General features: G+C 42.1%; 1 protein-coding gene across 1 annotated transcript in view; it reads left to right on the top strand.

Moving 5' to 3' along the window:
- LOC135107892 (homeotic protein ultrabithorax-like) overlaps positions 1-19,800 on the top strand; it is a 169,486-nt gene extending 149,686 nt beyond the window's left edge. Inside the window, 2 exon segments of the mRNA XM_064018261.1 lie at positions 16,994-17,089; positions 17,092-19,800. Of these exon segments, the coding sequence (XP_063874331.1) occupies positions 16,994-17,089; positions 17,092-17,348 (353 nt within the window). The 3' untranslated portion in view covers positions 17,349-19,800.
- Positions 19,801-20,000: the final 200 nt, after the last annotated feature.

The following is a 20,000-nucleotide window of genomic DNA, read 5'->3' as shown; positions in this document are numbered from 1 at the left end:
CCGGAGAGCGGAAGGGGTGGTGTGGCCTGCGACAGGAGCACTGTCGCTAGCGTTTCTTTTCTGTTTACATCGGCCCCTCAAACTCCCCCCTCAGGAATTGTGGTACGTTTGTGATTAAAAATTAAAGATAAATGCGAGAGATGAGGTGCTCGACAGTTTACGAGAGATGGGGAGAGACAATACTTTAAGGGAGGAGGAGCAGGAGGGGGCAGGAGGAGGATGAAGGGGAGATGGACCGAATGATAATTAGGCTTAGGGTTAAGTAGAGTAAGACGAGTACTGATAACACACGGGACCGTAAAAGTAACGAAAAATGAAATAAACAAATAAGAAAAGAAGGTGAAAAAATAAAGTAAAGGTATACAATAAAGACAGAACAAAAGACAAATGAGAAGTTACATAAGAGGGAGAGAGAGAAAAAAAAAAAACAGAGAGCGAGTCGATGAACTCAACCAAGCCAGTCCTCCCGGAGCCTTCTTGTGTAACCCTGACGAAGCAACGCACATCCGGAACATAATCACGTTGGTCCCGGAAACCCAAACACCGGCCGGGTAGTATGCATACCTCGTTAATTAATATCGCCAAGTAGATTTACGCTTGAGACGGGGCGTGGAAACAAATGCCATCGCCTCCCTCTCCTCTCTCTGCATAAATATCGGCCCTTGAACCTAATTACGATGACATTTACGTCGTCATCTGAAGGATATCTGGCAAGTAGTCGATGTATAATTACTGAAAACTAGACAGATCGCTCTAGGTCAGGAGTAGCGTGCAGGAGGGGCTGGAAGTGAGGCCTAAGCGCCCCTGCAGAAGCCAGTGTGCCTCTCTTCGTCTTTAGGGAAATGGGACTAGAGCCGAGTTGCCCTACCTTGCCTTTCCTCCGCCTTCGCTTCTATTCTCCATTCCTCCCTGCTCATCTACTTTTCTCCCTCCTTCCTTCCTTTTCCGACCTGCTTCCCACCCTCTTGGCCATGTTCCTGGATGTCTCTCACTCCCCTCGCTGTCTCTATCTCGTTTTATGTCTTTATGTCTTAAGGTTAATCTCCAGCGTTTCACTTCTTTCTTTTCTTGTGTAGATCGTTGGTCACAAACGGAGACTTACGTAACGTCTTTTATACAAAACACACGAGTACTCAATGCTGTAACACGCACGTGGGCTTTTTCATATTGTACTGTACAATATTATGGACATTATTCTAAATTTGGATGTGCTTTAGATACAGAACAAGTAGCTTTTTTTCTTAATTTACGAAAGAATGAAGACGTAATAAGCAATGTTAACACACCTTCAGAGCACATATGTTTCCTATTCTCCTTCTGTGTACCTCGTTTTCTCTGTGACCCGTGGAAGCAGTTAAAACATTCATCTCCCTCCTCCTCCATCCTGAAGACCTCGGGGAAGCCAAGTCGTGGAGCCCCTTGGACCCGTGACGTGTTCATCCCTCGGTCGTCCGTCACGAAGTACTTACCGACGGGCGGCTCTGGAGATAGGCGTATAAGGGACGTTCAGGCCAGGTTGATGCCCTTGTTAGAGGGTGAAGGAAACCCAGATGCCTTTTCGCTCGAGCCACGCCAAGGACAGCGCCGCCCCAACCTAGCGAGATAAGTCCCCGAAACTGGGTCTGGAGAGCATTAGGTGCCATCAGCCCTAAAGAGGAGGGTCTTAGGGACACTCTTGCCCGGGGACTGAAAAATCATAGCGGCTCGCGTGCAGATGAGTAGCAAGATACCCTCCTGGCGGCAGTCTTTCCTTGCGTGTAATGTGCAGCGTCCATAACCTTTTTTTCCTTTTTTCTCATCGGACGATCTTGCGTTATTTTTTTTCTTTTCCTTTATCCAATTTTGCGTCTCCTTCGTGCCTCGCTGGAGGGTTCAGGAAGCATGAGATAAAGCAAAGCCAGAGGAGCAGCGCTTATTTATATCAATTTTACGTTTGAATCCGAATAAAGTGAAGGACTGTGTTCCGTCTTGGCTAAGTTATAATTCGTCTGGTTGGATTTAACTCTCATCTGGGGAACATAAATTCTTCCTCGGTCAGAATACCAAAGAGCTGCGTAAAAAAAACAGAATTCTTTAAGAGTTACGACCACTGTAAACAAACACAGTATGACAAGGGCAAGTCTGTAGGGGCGGGAAGAGCTGGGAGGGAGGGGAGCCGGTGGTGTTAGAGAAGAGAGAAGAAGAGGAGGAGGTGGAGGAGGAGGAGACGGCGAAGAGGTAGGGAGAGCCGGAGGAGAAACGGGGAGAGAGACAGTTCAGGGGCTTGGGGAAGGGAGGCGAGACGGAGCAAGAAATTAGACCGGACCCCACAAAAATTGGACTGTCACACCGGAATAGGCAGAGGCGGACTGAATTCTGTGGGACTTTTCAGGAGACCAACTGCAGGAAATGAACCATCTCTTCCTCACTTTCATTTTACACTGCCTCTCTTTCTCTCTTCTGCTTTAGAAAGAGAGAGAGAGAGAGAGAGAGAGAGAGAGAGAGAGAGAGAGAGAGAGAGAGAGAGAGAGAGAGAGAGAGAGAGAGAGAGAGAGAGAGAGAGAGAGAGAGAGAGAGAGAGAGAGAGAGAGAGAGAGAGAGAGAGAGAATTTTCTCCTGTCACTTCTAGAGCCAGCACCCGTAGATTCAATATATTTTGTGGCAACAGAAAAAGAAAGTATTGGAGACACTGACGTTTCTTGATATATTTTTCTATAAGCGAAAATCCTGCGGCTCTTGGCAATCTATCATCTGAGTATTTATAGAATTCTAAATGTATCGTGTGTGTGTGTGTGTGTGTGTGTGTGTGTGTGTGTGTGTGTGTGTGTTTACAAAGTTGCCGTAGCACAAGGGCCGGGGAGCTACGAGGCTGGAGAGACATGCTGCCACAGTAAGACTTCCCTCAGGACTCATTATGAAGAATTACCTCTCGCTCCTCCCCTTCTTCCTCTTTTCCTTCCCCTGCTCTTCCCTCTGCTAACGCTCCCTCCTTTCATATTCCCCCTCTCTATTTTTAAATATCTTCATTCTCACTCAAGTGGTCTTTATTTCTCTGTATATTTGTTCCCTTTCATAGTTTTCCCATTTATTCTACTAGTGTATTTTCTCTTTGTTCTAGGTTTTCTTCTCTTGTTCCTATTTCTTTCCTTTCTATGCTACTACGCTTCCATATTCACCGTCAACATTAATCTTTTTCTATGTCTGTTTTCGCTTCTTCATCTCTTTTCTCTTCCTCACTTGGAGTTTTCTATCCTTCTACATTCATCTCCATCCCTTCTGCGGATCCATTTTCTTCACTCGAGCGCCTTCATCACTGTTTTCTTCCTTATTTCTCCTTTCCATCTTTAAGACCTCCTCCTTCTCCTTCTCTTTCTCCTTCTCCTCATTCTCCTTCTCCTACTCCTTCTCCTTTTCCTCTTTCTCCTTTTCCTCCTCCTCCAGTTGCGATGCTTGAGGAATATAGTACAAGTGTTTGAGCCAAATTATCATCCCGAGGTCGTGCAAATATGCGTGTGTGAGAGTGTTTGTTCTGACGCTTTTTTCTTTTACGTTCTCTCTTTTTGGCTACACGATGAGTTATTAGTGTGTGACATGAAAGAAGGTGTTAAGCGTCCAGTACTTTTATCATCGTCTTTCTTGCTTTATTAATTCACATTCTTTCTTTTATGCATTGTTTATACATAAATTAGCGTCTCTTCATTTTGTCTTTTTTTTTTTTTTCCACCATCATTCCTCATATTTTACTACCGGTTATTATGGTGCAATTAAATGGTCAAGAAAGGATCTGTTGATGTTTGTCATTTTCTGAAATCTCCATTTGTTATCCGTCATCATTATCACCACCACCAACACCACCACTACTACCACCACCACCACCACCAGTACCACCATTACTACAAAAACAACCTTCCTTAGATCCTTTGCTTTTCCTCATTTTTGGCCTCCTCCTGCTCCTCCTCGTCACCATCCTCACCAGCCTCACCATGACATCAATACCCAGCAGGCTCCCCCAAGGGCCTCTTCCCCTCCCCAAGGCGGCTGTCTGGTGCCTCGTGATATTTCTCGCTGTGTCCAATAAGTCTCCTCGGCCTTGATTTCTAATGCAAATACCCTAGTTTTTTACCCTCCCTCTCTTCCTCCTTTTATATGTATTTTTTTCTTTTTCTCCTCTTTGACACAACGGGTTTCATTACGAGGCGGAAATTCATGAATGCAACTTCAGGGGAATTTCAGGAGTAGTTGCTGCCACGAATTAGAATTTTGTGCGTAATTCCTTCGGGGGAAATAAAACTGGTCTGTCCCTGCTGAGTAAATATTTAACGATGACGGAATTTGTGTGTTTTGGTGCTTGGCTAAGTCACTGGATGATAGGGGTTAAATTTCCTTCAGTGCTGCTCTGCCTCCATACAGTTGCTCCCTCTCTCTCTCTCTCTCTCTCTCTCTCTCTCTCTCTCTCTCTCTCTCTCTCTCTCTCTCTCCTTTCTGTACGTTCACTTTCTGGCAACATCAAGAGCTTTATTCATATATTTTTTGCAGAAAAAAAATGTAATTCTGTTAAACTTCAGTCTTTATATTAGAAATCTTCACCAAAATGGATATGATTATTTCACATGATATTCTTTAATATGATTTTATGTATTATTATTATTGTTATTATTATTATTATTATTATTATTATTATTATTATTATTATTATCATTATTATTATTATTATTATTATTATTATTATTATTATTATTATTATTATTATTATTATTCATTATTATTGTCATTAGTGAGAGAGAGAGAGAGAGAGAGAGAGAGAGAGAGAGAGAGAGAGAGAGAGAGAGAGAGAGAGAGAGAGAGAGTCTTTTAAATCCTCCACCTGGACCCTCCCGCTCACGCCTTTTTTTTGTATTGAGAAGTGAGGATTAAATCTATTTAACTTTTATTATTATTTGAAACACTCTGGAAAATACTAATTCATTAATCAGAGAAACATAAACCTTCTTTGAAATTAAATAATAATTCATGAATTAATGTAATTTTATAGTAATGATACAAAAAAGATATATTACATTCTCTTCTGCTGTATAATGGTTCTTCTTTACGAGTGTAACGTCTCTATTATACTCTTTGAGTTTTAGCCCTTCATCCTTATTCTGAAATATCCTTTATTATTTTTCCTAACACATTTTTGTTCTATCCTTATATGTTCAGCAAATTAACTTTTTTTCTTTCTGCACGGTCAATTATAAACACTTCCTCTTCCTGGATAATATTTTCATCCAGTTTCTTTCTGAGTGTTCTAATTTGGCTGTTACATTTGTGATTAATTGTCTTTATTAATCTTTTTTTTTATTCAGATTTCCTTCTTCCTGATTCTACATAGTCATCCTTAATATTTTTTGTCTTTCTCTTCCTCATCTACCGCCATCACCCCATCCACCTTGCCACGCTCTCCTTCTCTTCCCTCCACCGCCTTACCTTGTCTCTCATTCAACCCTCCTCGCCCCTCCGTGCTCGGTTCCCAGAAGAACCATCTGCTAAACTCCAAACAGAAGTTGAAGGCGTTAGTCATGCTGGAACAATTCCTCACTCGTTCGAGAGATTGGCCTGGGCCGCTCCTTCTCCCGTAGCACCTTTTTTTCCTCTTCTTTTTTGACATCTTATCTGACATTATTCTTGTTCTTTCCGTCATTGTTTGCCCCTGGAATTAAATGTTGCTATTCTTTACTAAAGAAGAATGACACGTGAAGTAGTGCCCGTGTGAAGTGTGTAAGTCACGTGTTACAGAAGATTGTCCTCTTGTTTGGATATAGCTATATGTAGGACAGTACTTGCATTGACTGTTTCTCATTCCACCTTCAAATGCGCCGTTAAGGAAGGATAGACAAATAGATGTTGTGACAAGCGCAATATGCTAAGCAGTTAAAGCGAACCCTGAATATTAGTTTCTCAAGTCAAGCACTTGAGATGCTTCTCACCAGTCATCCAAGTCAGGAAAAACATATTTGTTTACTCACATTTGTTAACCATGTGGCTGCTTACACCACATCCCTCTGAAAACATCACATGTTTTTCGTAAAGATATTTTTCTCTGCTATGTATTTATAAAAGCTCGTAAAATATGTTGGTGAGAGAGCACAATGACACCAGTAATTTTAGGCGTCCAGCTTTTACCGTCGCACCTTCGTGAATAAAAATCGTGAAATGTTCAGGAGGCAGAGAAGACAGGACGTTCCTCGCGTGGTAGATATACAAGCCTACTCCCTCTCTTCCCTCCATCTCCGACATGTTACTTCTTAGCTCCAAATCTCATTAGTGTTCGTAATACGGCAAGTTTGGTCCCGGAATTTGGGGTAAACTTGTCCCCGAGAGTCGTGGGCCAAATCCCTTGACGAAGACATACTGACCGAAGCGCCTTAGTGTGATATCAGGTAAGCGCAGCGGCGGGAGGAGGAGGAGCAGGAGGAAGAAAATAGGAGGAAGTAGGGAAGGGACGCAAGGGCCAAAAATTGACTGCTCACTCTACCTCCTCACTTTCCTTTTTTTTTTTTTTTTCATTTCTCTCTCTCATAATAAACTCTTGGCATGAATTCTTGAAAAGCAAAATCTCGCTAAACTTTAATGAAATCATAGAAAAATAAATTTAAAAATGCATAAAAAAAGGAAACTAAGAGTACGTGACACATATTGAACTAAAAAAAAAAATATTGAGAAGAAGAAATGAGAGCGAGAGAAAAAAAAAACTTATTGAGCATGAGTGAAGTGAGTGAAGGTACCAGATGTATTCCTGACCCATTTCCGGCGTACTGCAGAACCCGCGCCTCGCATGCACCGGCTGACCACCATTCATCACGACGCGCTTCGTAAATTGCACGATAAGCGATTGTCATTGGACGTCTCTCTCTCTCTCTCTCTCTCTCTCTCTCTCTCTCTCTCTCTCTCTCTCTCTCTCTGCGTGCATATAGTAATAAGGAAAGCTTAATTTTTCCTTATATATGTAACCTCACTCAGTGTTTTAGTCACTTCTTTCCGTGATAAGTTTCTTTGTTAGCACAAGAATACGAAACCTTGCCTGTTTATAAACACTTAAGTTCATTATTCCTAACTACACCTTGACATACGTAGGGGATAGTGTGCTAAATTCACCCTGGACGTTCGGAGAGGCAAGAAGAGAGCGGTGGCGGTGGTGGTGATGGTGGTGGTGGGAGAGGTGGCAATGGAAGGGGTCGTGGTGGTGGTGGTGGTGGTGGTGGTGGCGGTGGCGGCGGGGCGGAGGACGGAGTGGCGGTGGCCGAGCCTGTGCCGTCACACCACCACCGCGTCGTCGGTAAACAAAGCATTCTCACCCCACGTACCAGGATCATCGCTTCTTTCACAGAGTAAACACACGGATGCTTGACTCTCGGATCAGGTTGCCAGAGCTATTTACTGCTGGGGCTCAAACGCCTGATAACCAAGGGGGAGTGGGTTATGAAAACTCCCTGACAGACGCCCAGATCGCAAGGTCACGGCACCTGAAAAAATAAACATTATTCGTGAGTGTGTACAAATTTCAATACAAAGAAATAACCTCATGATGCAGCAACCCTTCCTTATCAAGTGGTGTGTAAGGGAATATTTTTTGCTCTGTATTCGAGGTGAGAGTCGGGATCGTCAGGTAATTGAGGAATCGTGCGCCGCGGCCGTGAGTCAGGGCGGCGCGGGTGAATTAGAGACCGACAAGAGCGGCAGGCGGCAGGAAGGCCTCTTGAACGCCCCGACGCTTAGCAAGTCGTATCCTCTAATAGGACGCAGGTTAATGGAGGGATTTGCGTGCCGCTGGACAGGTTGTTTACATTCACGGGAGGAAGATAGTCAGGTGTGCACGGCTGAAGGTCACTCAGTGGAAAATTACCCTGAGTGAAGTTTGAGCATGAGTTAATAGTTTGCAGGATTATTCTCCCCCTAGCGCAAGTCGGTATTTTTCTTCAATTCTCTTACCGAGGCATTGTTATTATGCTTTTATTATGCTTACCTCGTTCGTCAGGTAAAGTAGGGTAGCGTTTTATTGAAGGGTGGAGTGCAGCGGCTTGCCCTTCAGCGGTGCGACCCTCGACGAATCCTGAGTGAGAGCCGCGGGCGGAGTAGGTGGGAGAGAAGTAGTTATTACAGGTTACAGTCAGGTGTCATTTATCCCCAAGAATAGCCGATCGGGATCTTGTATTTAATGACACATAAAAGTCACTGGACTCTTCATTTTACCACTCGTAGTAAAGACGGTTCCCGGGAAAATAGTGCCCCTGAAATGCCTCCTGAAGTATTTTCCTCCCTTTCCATTATCTCCGGATAAAGTTCCACATTTTAAAAACACATAATGCAACCCGGAATTATTAGCCACATGATCCATGCCCGGAATTATGGAGCAATCCTTTAATTCTTTGAGGCTGCTTAATGGGTTATATTTTTTCCGGTGATGATAAAACATGATTAATGCGGGAAAGTTTGCGAAAGTTAGTTAACGATAAGTAGTCTAAAAAGTTTCTCGTGGCGTCAAGACCTTAGGGAGGCGCGAGGTAGTGCCGCCGCCCCTCTGTTACCACATTCTGGGGAGGTAAAGATACTCTACTTCAGCGCCGCCCTAGTGAGGAAAATTGAGACGTATCCTCATTATGCGTAAATTTTCTGTATTTACGCCTGCTTACTTTATTCTTCCTCCTTCCATGCAACAGGCGGCCTCAGTATGGGATAACTGTTTATTTATGTCCCTTTAGGGTTTTTTTTTCTGATTTATTTATTTATTTATTTATTTATTTTTCTTTTGTTTAACGTTTTGTTATTTTTTCCGTCTAATTTCCCCTCCTCTTCACTTTTTATGAGTATGGGGAACATAAAGAAACTATGCCCTATATATTTTTTTTTTCATCATCCTTGCTAAATCAATATCCTTATTTTCAGATATATATTTTACTGATCTGACCTTTGAGAGAGAAAAAAAATAATAAAATGTCAGGTCAGCAGCGACCTTATGGCAGGATATTTATTTCTAATAGGAAAGGGAACGTAAAAGAATTATGAAGAGTTTGAAAAATTCATTTGACAGTCAGGAATGTATTTTTTCCCGAGGCATTTACTAGTTGCTCATAAAAAGGTGATATCCTATATTTAAGTCATAGCCTTGATGTGCTCATACTGTATATCGTTATTAAATTTTGTAGTTAAATTTTTCCTGTAGATTTAACAAATTTCAAAGTCGGTGGGATGAAACGGGTGAGATTTACTCGCGTGTTTGTGTCGTGTATGAGCCATCCAATTAGCGCCACCGGCCCGGCACCGCCACTGTGTTCTAATTGATTAAACAAGTCAGAATTGCTCTCGTGGGGAGACGCACTCGGTCTAATTTTCATTCTGCAAAAGCAAAAAGAAAGTATGACGAGAAAGAATTACAGCAATTCGTCTTATTTTTCCCTCCCTTTTCGCTCACTGCTTTCTGAGTTGCTTGTCCTGTTTCTCGCTCACCCAGGAAGAGAGAGAGAGAGAGAGAGAGAGAGAGAGAGAGAGAGAGAGAGAGAGAGAGAGAGAGAGAGAGAGAGAGAGAGAGAAGAGAGAGAGTGGAGAGAGAGAGTAGGAGGCGCTACCAGTAAGAGCGAGAGAGAAAGAGAGAAGGATGGAGGGTGGAAGGAGGCGCGACGCCCCCTCTCTCCCGGTCCGAGCCAGCCAGCAGCGGAGCCAGACAAAATGGGTGGCAGTGTGCAGGGGAGGACCAGGCCGCGGCGGCTGCCCATCGCCGCCCCGCCTCCGCCCGCACCACAGCTCCTCTTTCGCGTAGTTTCTCCATAGCTCCTCACGGGTGCCGTGTTCTGGGTGGGATGGAAGGGAACGTCACCGGCATTTTCACGCGATTCCGAGTGTATTGGTGAGTCTGTTATGGGCCAGAGATTGACAGAGGGCTTCGCTCAGTGCTCGCCGCGGAGGGAGGCTCTCAGCGTGTTCTGCCGCAGATTTTGGCGCCGCCCGCGGAAGCTTCGGCATGACCGCCTCGCCTACTACCACGGGTATGGTCGCTTGGTTGTTGTATTTGTCGGTGTGTGTGTGGTTTTAGTGCTGGTAAGTGCCACAGTCAGTCTTGTAAAATTCATTGAGAGAAATATTTAATGCCGAACAACTCTGACGTTCAGATACATTTTATATCACTGAAAAAAAAAAAAAAAGGAAAAGCATTCAGATTCACATTCATTGTTAATTTGAGTTAGAAAACACTGATGAAATATTTAAATCGCCGGAAAGCGAAGTGCCCACTCTAGTGATTCCTCATTATAAAATTATTTCTTTCAATATGAATGTTAACATCAAGATGTCCTGAATGATCAATCTCTTGGTCAAGCCTGGGGCATTATAACTCAGGCGACGGCTATAATTTGGTGTCTGGAAACCATTGACTTCCATTACGCTGTAGTGAGCGACCGGCAGCTGCGTGTCTTTCTTTCATAGCAAATACATACTTGATGGTTCTGTCACTATGGGTGGCGACCATGCTGAAGGAAATGTGCAGAAGGTGCATAGGACATATTTTCTTATAAATTTATATATTTATTTATTTATACATTTATTTATTTATTTATTTAGTGTTTGATGTGGTAGGTGTTTGGGGCAGAGCAGCAGTGGTAGCGGTGGAGTGTGGCTGTGGCTGCAGCGGGAGGTGGGTGGTGGCGGGAGAATCATCCTATACTGCCTTCCGCCCTGACACACCTCTGATCTATATCCGCAGCCTGAATATCAGATCAAGATAAATATGTCGTTTATTGCAGCACCACCGTAATAAATCTCTTCATTATTTATTCGCTGCTGAAAAGCGAATAAATATGATCAATTAAAGAGATATTTTATGATTGCATAGATATATATTCATATATGAGAGACCTCGCTTGCTTACTTAATCAGTGATGTTAGTATATTACTACATTTAGGTGTGTTTATTTTAGGAAGAAGTAATACTGAAGTTATTTGATACTCCGCTCTGGGAGATTTGGGGGATTATTTCTCGGTCCTTTAAGAAAGTGAAAATCGCAGCTGTGGCTAAGCGATCCAGATAATTTTTTCCTTCTATCTTTTTCTTCGAATATCTTTACATATAATTAATTTCGTGAATACTAGATACAATAGACAAAACAACCACAGCCCCAGCACACCCACCCACACCCCCCCACCCGCACACACGCGCGTGCGCACACACACACACACACACACACACACACACACACACACACACACACACACACACACACACAAACACACACACACACACACACACCATGATCGGTAATGTAAAAATAATTCGCCTGAGTGATGAGGGATAAATATTCACTTTCACATCCACGGTTCCACTCACCTCCAAGTCACGGCTCCAAACCACATTTTATATATATATATATATATATATATATATATATATATATATATATATATATATATATATATATATATATATATATATATATATATATATATATATATATATATATATATATATATATATATTTATATATATATATATGTATATATATATATGTATATATATATATATATATATATATATATATATATATATATATATATATATATATATATATATATATATATATATATATATATATATATATATACGAGTATATATATATATATATATATATATATATATATATATATATATATATATATATATATATATATATATATATATATATATATATATATATATATATATATATATATATATATGTATATATTTCATGCCTTCTCTCCATCATCAACTTTGTCCGATATTCCTGACTCTCCTTCAGCCCCATCGGTGCTCTCTGTGCCACTCTCTACAGCTTGTCTTCCTCATCCAAATATAGTTGAAAGTATATGTCTGTTTAAGTCGATTCAGGATCATAAATACGTAATAAAAAAAAAATATATACTACTCCGTAGATCAGAGGAAGTGAATGAGTTGGCGAGAAGATCAAAGGTTTTAGGAGGGTTACCAAAATAGATGGTTATAATTACCAAAAATTCTTATAAATTAGATGATAAACACGCTTACTCTAACATTCAGGAAAATTAATAAGTAATTAAATATATAGACAAAATATACATGATAGATTTCATATAGCTATTAATTTCTAAGAAAGATGTTTACACTTTTCATGTGGGATTTTTGGCGTTATTTGTTGTCTTACTGCAATAGCAATGACAGTGCTGCAATACCCTGATCCATATAACCACGTCCTCTGTTTTGAGTAGCCTGCCACTCCTACCTTTCCGTTAGCCAACCTACGTCACACTTCCGTCGATATCACGTACCCGAGGCAGGTGAGAGTAAGGGGGCGGGGTGGTAGGTAACTCCATTAGACATTCTGGAGTTCTCAGGTGCAAGTACACTTATTGGCCGCAAGTGGAGCACAGGCAGGTGTAATTTCATTGTATTCCTATCGAACTTAGGAACGCCTTGAATCGGGAATCACCTGAATTGTTAATGACATCGATAGGTGAGTGTGTCTGTGTGAATGTGTGCGTGTTTGTGGGTGTGCGTGTGCGCGCCAGTGCCTGTGTTTAGAGGCGTATGCGTATTTCACTTAAAGGATTGATTTTATAACTAAGTATTTGATAAATAGCATGTAATTGAGCATATCACTTCACAATATATTATTATAAAGAGATTTGTTCAAAATCACTGAACAACTGAAACAAAAAAAAATAAATAGATAAAAAGAATAACGGTAGAAGAAGAAGAGGACAAAGAAAATTTATAGGTTATGGGCGGATGATTATTCTTCTATAATATGTATCTCACAGCAAAACTTAATTATTACTAGATGAATTGATAGGCTGCGTAGTATGAGAGAGAGAGAGAGAGAGAGAGAGAGAGAGAGAGAGAGAGAGAGAGAGAGAGAGAGAGAGATTGTGATTATTCTTTTATTCAGTTCTTGTTATGCTCTCAAACACAAAATTAGATATAGGATAGTATGCAAATTTACGCCAGTGCTGTCTTTGCCACTCTCCATACTGTAGCGTCCCGTAAATGTACATAAAAGAACTTTTAATTTTCTGGTTCACGGTAAGGAGAAGTTCCGAAAGGGCCGAGGTGAAACATTCTTATGAGAACCTTAAATCTTGCATGATCAACTCAGACAGATGGATTTCTCATGCCACTTGCTGTAGAGTAGTAAATTTCTGGAGGGTAGTGAGGAATGAGGCCGCCGAGGAAGTCCAGTACGTACGACTAGAGTGTCCCCGTTGGCTCAGCATTTGTTTACTACGCTCTTCCTCGCAACTTCTTGCCTTGTTTACTTGTACTTCCACGCCGGGTATTGTTCTTATTTTCAAGGTTACTTGCTGCTATATGAACTTTATTGAACTCGCGTTTGATTAATTTTCCTTATAAATTTAATCTTGAAATGTAGTTTTCTTGATTTTGGTTGTTGTTGGGGATAGTTCTTCTTGACGTAGTTTGTATTTACTCAGTGTTTCAGTGTTTTGTATGTGTCCATAGTGTTGATGCCATGCATACATTTCCCTTTTTATTTTATTTTATTTTATTTATTTATTTATTTTTTTTTTTACTTACTGAAAAATAATTTATAAGAACCTGCCATCAGTCTCAATATAAATATATATATATATATATATATATATATATATATATATATATATATATATATATATATATATATATATATATATATATATATATATATATATATATATATATATATATATATATATATATATATATATATACACACACACACACACACACACACACACACACACACACACACACACACACACACACACACACACACGATATAACGAATGAATAGAAATAGTCTCCACAAAGGAAAACGAATAGTTGTTGATAAATGTATTTCGTTTGAGGGCAAGTCGATCCTCATGAGTGGAATATAAAGGCCGAATGATTATCGATATGTTTCAGAATTGTGACAAATTTATGTAGAGGAAGCGAGGTTCTGATCACCACAGGAGCAGCTACACGTCTTATCAGAAAATTGAGAAGGACTTACGGTAGGCTTATCTTGACGTAATATTGAGTCGTGGAGGCAAAACGCTGCTGCAGAGGAGGAAGGAGGAAAGCGAAGTGGGTGTTCTGATGAGGGAGGAATGGGGAGTTGATTTCCTCCCACACTGAACTAGGGTTACGTGAAGGTCTTCTCTTCCTCTTTCCTTTCTTCTCTCCATCTTCATCTTCCTCCTCGTCAGAAGTTGGCCTAGTGCCCCTCCGGTCTTGTGTCGGCCAAGCCTTTCCTGAAGAGGAAAAAATATATTAATGGGTAGAAAAAAATAGGAGGTTCTGGCGTCGACATCTGAGGAACGAGCAGCGTGTGTGGGTTGGCTGGTGACTTGTGTCCTCCAGTGTTGGTTTTTCTTTTACTTCCAAAAGGACTGTCAAAACTTAGGTGGACTTTATTTCTTCCACAACATTTCACTTCTGGCGATGGTGATAAAAAAAAAGTGTAATTACTGAAAAGTCGTGACGTAGTTTCTTATTAGGCTGAACTACGACATTTGATTATTAGTTTGGAGATAAGTAATGCTTGATTTTCTGACTTACATAAATCATTGTAATTGCATACCCAAGGACTCCCTAGAATATAGCAAGATAAAAAGAATATTCAGTGTATTCCCTGAAACAAAGATTCATCATTTTAGGAACATAAGTAAATGAATGTTTCACAAAGACGAACAAAGATGTATCATTCTCGGAAAGGAAACATATAAAAAAAAAAAAATAGTTGCACAAAAAATCAAGAGAGAGAGAGAGAGAGAGAGAGAGAGAGAGAGAGAGAGAGAGAGAGAGAGAGAGAGAGAGAGAGGGGTGGGAGGGGGGAATAGAGTTGGCCTTGTGATTCCATGAACACCTTGGCCAAACAAGACACACCCTCTCATTCACTTGCATGTGGTCCACTTAACTCGTTTCGAAACCTGTGCAACACAAGTCCTGTTAGGTCATATTTTTTCTTTTATCTCCCGGATGTTTACTTGGAGCTGGAAAGGCAGAAAAAAATCTATATTGTCGTCTTCAGGAAAAGGATGAAGAAATGGATCCTGTGCATTGTTTCGCCCCTACGTGCTTCTGATGATAAGAGTGTGGCGTCCATGCCTTGGCGTTTATATTCCATTGTGTGTGATGGATGGGGCTTTGTGGCGTGTCTCCTCTAGGAAGTGGTGAAAGGGAGTGCTAGGAGAGGAGCGTCAAGGGGAGGAAAAAAAATAAGTTTGTGCTGATGAAAGTGTCGAGCAGTCGAGGTTCCTGCGTATGTAAATTGCGACAATAACATTGAGTAAAATAGAGGCATACTGTTTCTGTGAATGTTTAATGCTTTACTTTTTATTTTGTTATGAACCTTGAGTTATTTTACCTTTCCTTAAATGGTGTTCTTTTCTGCAGATGCTAATTGCAAAAGAACATTTCATTAAGGGTTAGCGTAACGTTACTGTCAATTCTATAAATTATACTTCTAACTTTACGAGTTTCGACTTACTTTTACCATTCATACTGTATAAATCTTTCCTCACCTAGTGGCTGTCGGTGCTTCTGTTGAATATATCTTCTATTTTACGCCCTTCTCCTCACCTTCTGCCAAGCTCTCTTCCTCACTAATCGAAAGTTCATTGAATTAACTGGAGCTGTCACGAAGTTGTGCAGTAGTACCACCGAGTTGAGGATGTGTTCGAAGAAGCTTTTTAGCGTGAAGGAATTATGGAGTTTTATGTTTTAGCGTGACTGGCGACTTGCAAGACAGCGATGGAGAGATGGGAAGATGATACCTGCCATGTTTTGATGATTTACTTTGCCTTTTCTCTCTCTCTCTCTCTCTCTCTCTCTCTCTCTCTCTCTCTCTCTCTCTCTCTCTCTCTCTCTCTCTCTCTCTCTCTCTCTCTCTCTCTCTCTCTCTCTCTCTCTCTCTCTCACACACACACACACACACACACACACACACACACACACACACACACACACACACACACACACACACACACACACACACACACACACACACACTGTATTAGGATGAGAAGAATTTTTTTTCCCACTATTACCTCACTCGCCACAAGCACACAATAAATAACAGCACAGATCTAACATATTACATAAAGGAAAACATAAATGCACAAATAATGAGAAAAAAATATTTGCATCACCATAATTTTTTTCCAAGCACGCTGAGTGCAGGCTTTGGAACAGCCAATTGCCATCATTAATTTTAACACAACCTGAGAGGGGGCAGTTTTCGCCTCATCTGAAGCTCTAATTGAAGCCAGAGGTAATGCCGGTCGAGGGTCGAGGCCTGAGTAATGATACGAGTCACGAAACGCCCTTGTAACTTTGGGGCATAGGTAGGTATGTCCTCCCTTTCCTTCTTTATATCTTTTTTCTCCCCTTCTTCTCTCTCTCTCTTTCGCGTGCAGCAGCTGCGTAGCTCAGTGTCGTCATTAAGGGATCCTGTTGCTCCATTTTGCGCTCAACTCCTTATAATTGGGTTGCCTTCATGGCAGTAAAGATGTAAACTTTCTTCATTGGTAAATTATTGACTTGCAAACAAGATGAGTGGACCAGCTAGTGTGGTGCCACCCGCGGCTGTGTTGAGGCAGGTCTTTTGCCAGGTACTGAGAAATACAGGGAAAGTGGGAGCTTCAACTGCTCAAAAACACACTTATCTTATGGTACTTTATCTTATGGTACTTCCGATTGCCTTATCTAAGGCATCATATATATATATATATATATATATATATATATATATATATATATATATATATATATATATATATATATATATATATATATATATATATATATATATATATATATATATATGTGTGTGTGTGTGTGTGTGTGTGTGTGTGTGTGTGTGTGTGTGTGTGTGTGTGTGTGTGTGTGTGTGTGTACGCGCACATGAACATCCATACGCATGTCGTTTCTTTGCCTTATCCTGGTGTCTTCTCCATGACAAACATCACTAATTCTTCTCTCCTCTCCCTGCAGGGGCCAATGGTCTGCGGCGCCGCGGCAGACAGACCTACACGCGATACCAGACGCTGGAGCTGGAGAAGGAGTTCCACACAAACCACTACCTAACACGGCGAGAAGAATAGAAATGGCGCACGCTCTGTGTCTCACCGAGCGACAGATCAAGATCTGGTTCCAGAACCGGAGGATGAAGCTGAAGAAGGAGATCCAGGCGATTAAGGAGCTCAATGAGCAAGAGAAGCAGGCACAAAATGCGAAGTTGGCGGCGCAGCAAAATGCGTCCAACAACCCCCAGGGCTTGACCCCCAACCAGGGGGCGGGAGGGGGGCCCGGGGCGGACCAGAACCCTGCGAACCCCGCGCAAAACTAACGACACAACTTTCATCTATAAGCTAGGATTAAGGTGAGTACTCAGAGTGTTTCTTCTTGTTGTTGTACGCATGACTAATGTTATTGCAGGTCGATAAAATACAAATATTAACAACACAGTTAAAATTCTCGTTAGGTGAGCAACATATTTAGAGAAAATTATAAAGACTTTTAAGGGGACAACGTTTACGTATATGAATGATTCCGTGTGTATTCCACTACTGACATAATTCTTAAAGGGTTTGGTTCTGTCATCAGAGAAGAGAGCCCTGTGACATATACTGGAGTATATGATAGAAACCACACAACTGTTTCATTAAACTCTTACTTAGCATAGTCTTTGTGCATCAAAATGTTCCTTGTCTCCTTTAGTTCTTTGCTGGCAGAGAGGCAAGGAACAAGGAGGCTGGAGCAGCGTAGCTCCTGGCGTAGGGGCGGATAGCTCATAAGGACGCCATGCCATTGTTGTTGCTTGGCCAGAGAGAGAGAGAGAGAGAGAGAGAGAGAGAGAGAGAGAGAGAGAGAGAGAGGAGAGAGAGAGAGAGAGAGTAGTGGGGGGTGGGCAAGGGCCATTCATCGTGTTGTGCCGCCCCAGCTTGGCCTGGAAGGGGCCTCACCCCTCCACCCCAAGCTCTCCTCTTCTCGGCATCTACTGCGCGCCACCCAGTTCAAAGAAGAGGGAAAACGCATCTGAGAAAGAGAGAGGCAGAGACCCACAAGTGAAAATGCTATTTCAGTTCAGCAAACAAAACTAAAATAATATAAAATTTCAGTCTACAAGACCATTGTTCTCCGTGTTATACTGACAATTCATCACTTGGTGATATATTCCCCTCATAAACAATCCTGCCGTAGTTTCGTCTGGCTTAAGGTCTTCCGTTTATCTCATATTCTTCTCACTTGAGTCTCCGTTTCTTCATCCTCGCTGCTCTAGCTGGAAACTCCAGCTTCAGCTCACGACGGGGGTTTCGAGGCCTAGTGTGTGGGCTGGGGGTCCCAACGGACGTGAGCTGAAGGCACATCGTAGGCAGGGAACTGTGGGTTGACTGCCTGGGGCCTGGGGGCTCACGTCTCAAGCATGGCCCGAATTTCAATAAGGTAATCAATACGGGAGACTCCGCCCCCGCCAGCTTCCTCCTCCTCCTCTTGCTCTCCCACTCACTCGTACGCCCGCTCTCTCTTGCTCTCTTTCTGCGCTCCTCCCCCACCTCCGCTCCCTCCTCTCACTCTCGTCGGTCCTCCCACACTACCGACCATCTCCCCAGCCCCCTCCCGCTGGCCCCCCAGAAATCCTAGCTTTCCCATGCTCTCTGGGGCGGTGGAAGGTAAAAAACGGGAAACTCGCTATTGCCACTCCGCTAGATCCACAACTTCGGGGTATTTGACTAAAGCACTCACTCGTTGTAATGGTTCTGGCGGACTGTTTTATGCGTTGTGTGCATCTACTATGAGGATGTTTTGTTGGAAATCAATAAATTATCGCGTCTGCTGTCTGGCGGGGCAGCGTGAACCAGCGTGACTCAGACTTCCTGGCAACAGGCTACGTAGACAAAAATTAATGACTAACCTTGTCACAGGAACAATCAAGGGATGAGGGAAGAAGGCAAGAACTTGTATTCCTTGATCACGCATGTTTTAATCAAACTCAGACCACATTACACCTCAGACTGTTAACGAAAGCCTCTGATCGCGAACGAGGTTAGATGTCTCGTCTTTGCTTAAATGTATATTCATACATCATGCATAATGCAGTACGTAATTTCCATATTAAATGAAGCAGCACCTCTAAAAGCCAGAGTGTGGTGCCCCGTTGAGACATGACAGGTGTGCGGCAGCAGTGGCAGCTCACTACGGATACACTCCACTGCGATGTAACCAATATTATCGATCTGGAACATCGAACGCACGCATATTAGAAAATCGATTACCAATGCTGCGGTTCGGACACGTTCGCTCCCTGATTCTTATCGATTATAGACTGAAAATGGCACAGAGAACTGCAGTGACATGGCGGTGGCTGACACGGCGAACCCACATAGCTAATTTGTTACGTGTCGCGTCCAATTCACCACTTGGCTATAGTAATGATACCTTGGCAGTATTGCCCCGTACCCCAACATATTGTCCGGCCATGGAACTATTCAGTGTTGCAGAGCGTAACACAGAAGCCTGGGTATTCGTCCTCCTGCTGTCAAGTGGCTCAATTATTGCGACGTTAGTGTGACGACTTCCACTAATCTGGGTGTCAGTTACCGCAAGTCACACTGGCAAAAGGGGAAGTGAGAAAGTCTAGCTTGCTCTCATAAAGGACACTGAGGCAGGCAAGACGAGAAGGTTATCTGGCTCTCGTGGCGTCATTCGTGGTTCATTGGTTGGGAGGTTGACTGGCTGGGAGTGTATTCAGGTGGAACGCTTCATATCCTTTCAACCGAGAGAATTTTTTTCTTCCTTGTTGATTGTATGTTTTCTTAACGGGGGAGCCTGGCTTCTGTGGGGTGGGGTGAAAGTTGTGGCCGCAATATGAAAAATTAAGGGTTTAAGTTGGTATTTTGTGGCTAATGTTCAATTATGTTCGCTGAAGCCACTCAGTGATAGCTGTTATTTGGCAAAATTAATACAACCTTATAACCTTAATATTTTAATTGTCAAGAAA

Source organism: Scylla paramamosain, chromosome 16, assembly GCF_035594125.1.
Source record: "Scylla paramamosain isolate STU-SP2022 chromosome 16, ASM3559412v1, whole genome shotgun sequence".
Lineage (NCBI taxonomy): Eukaryota > Metazoa > Arthropoda > Malacostraca > Decapoda > Portunidae > Scylla > Scylla paramamosain.
The sequence above is the reverse complement of the archived record's forward strand: the minus strand, read 5'-3'. Positions and strand labels throughout refer to the sequence as shown.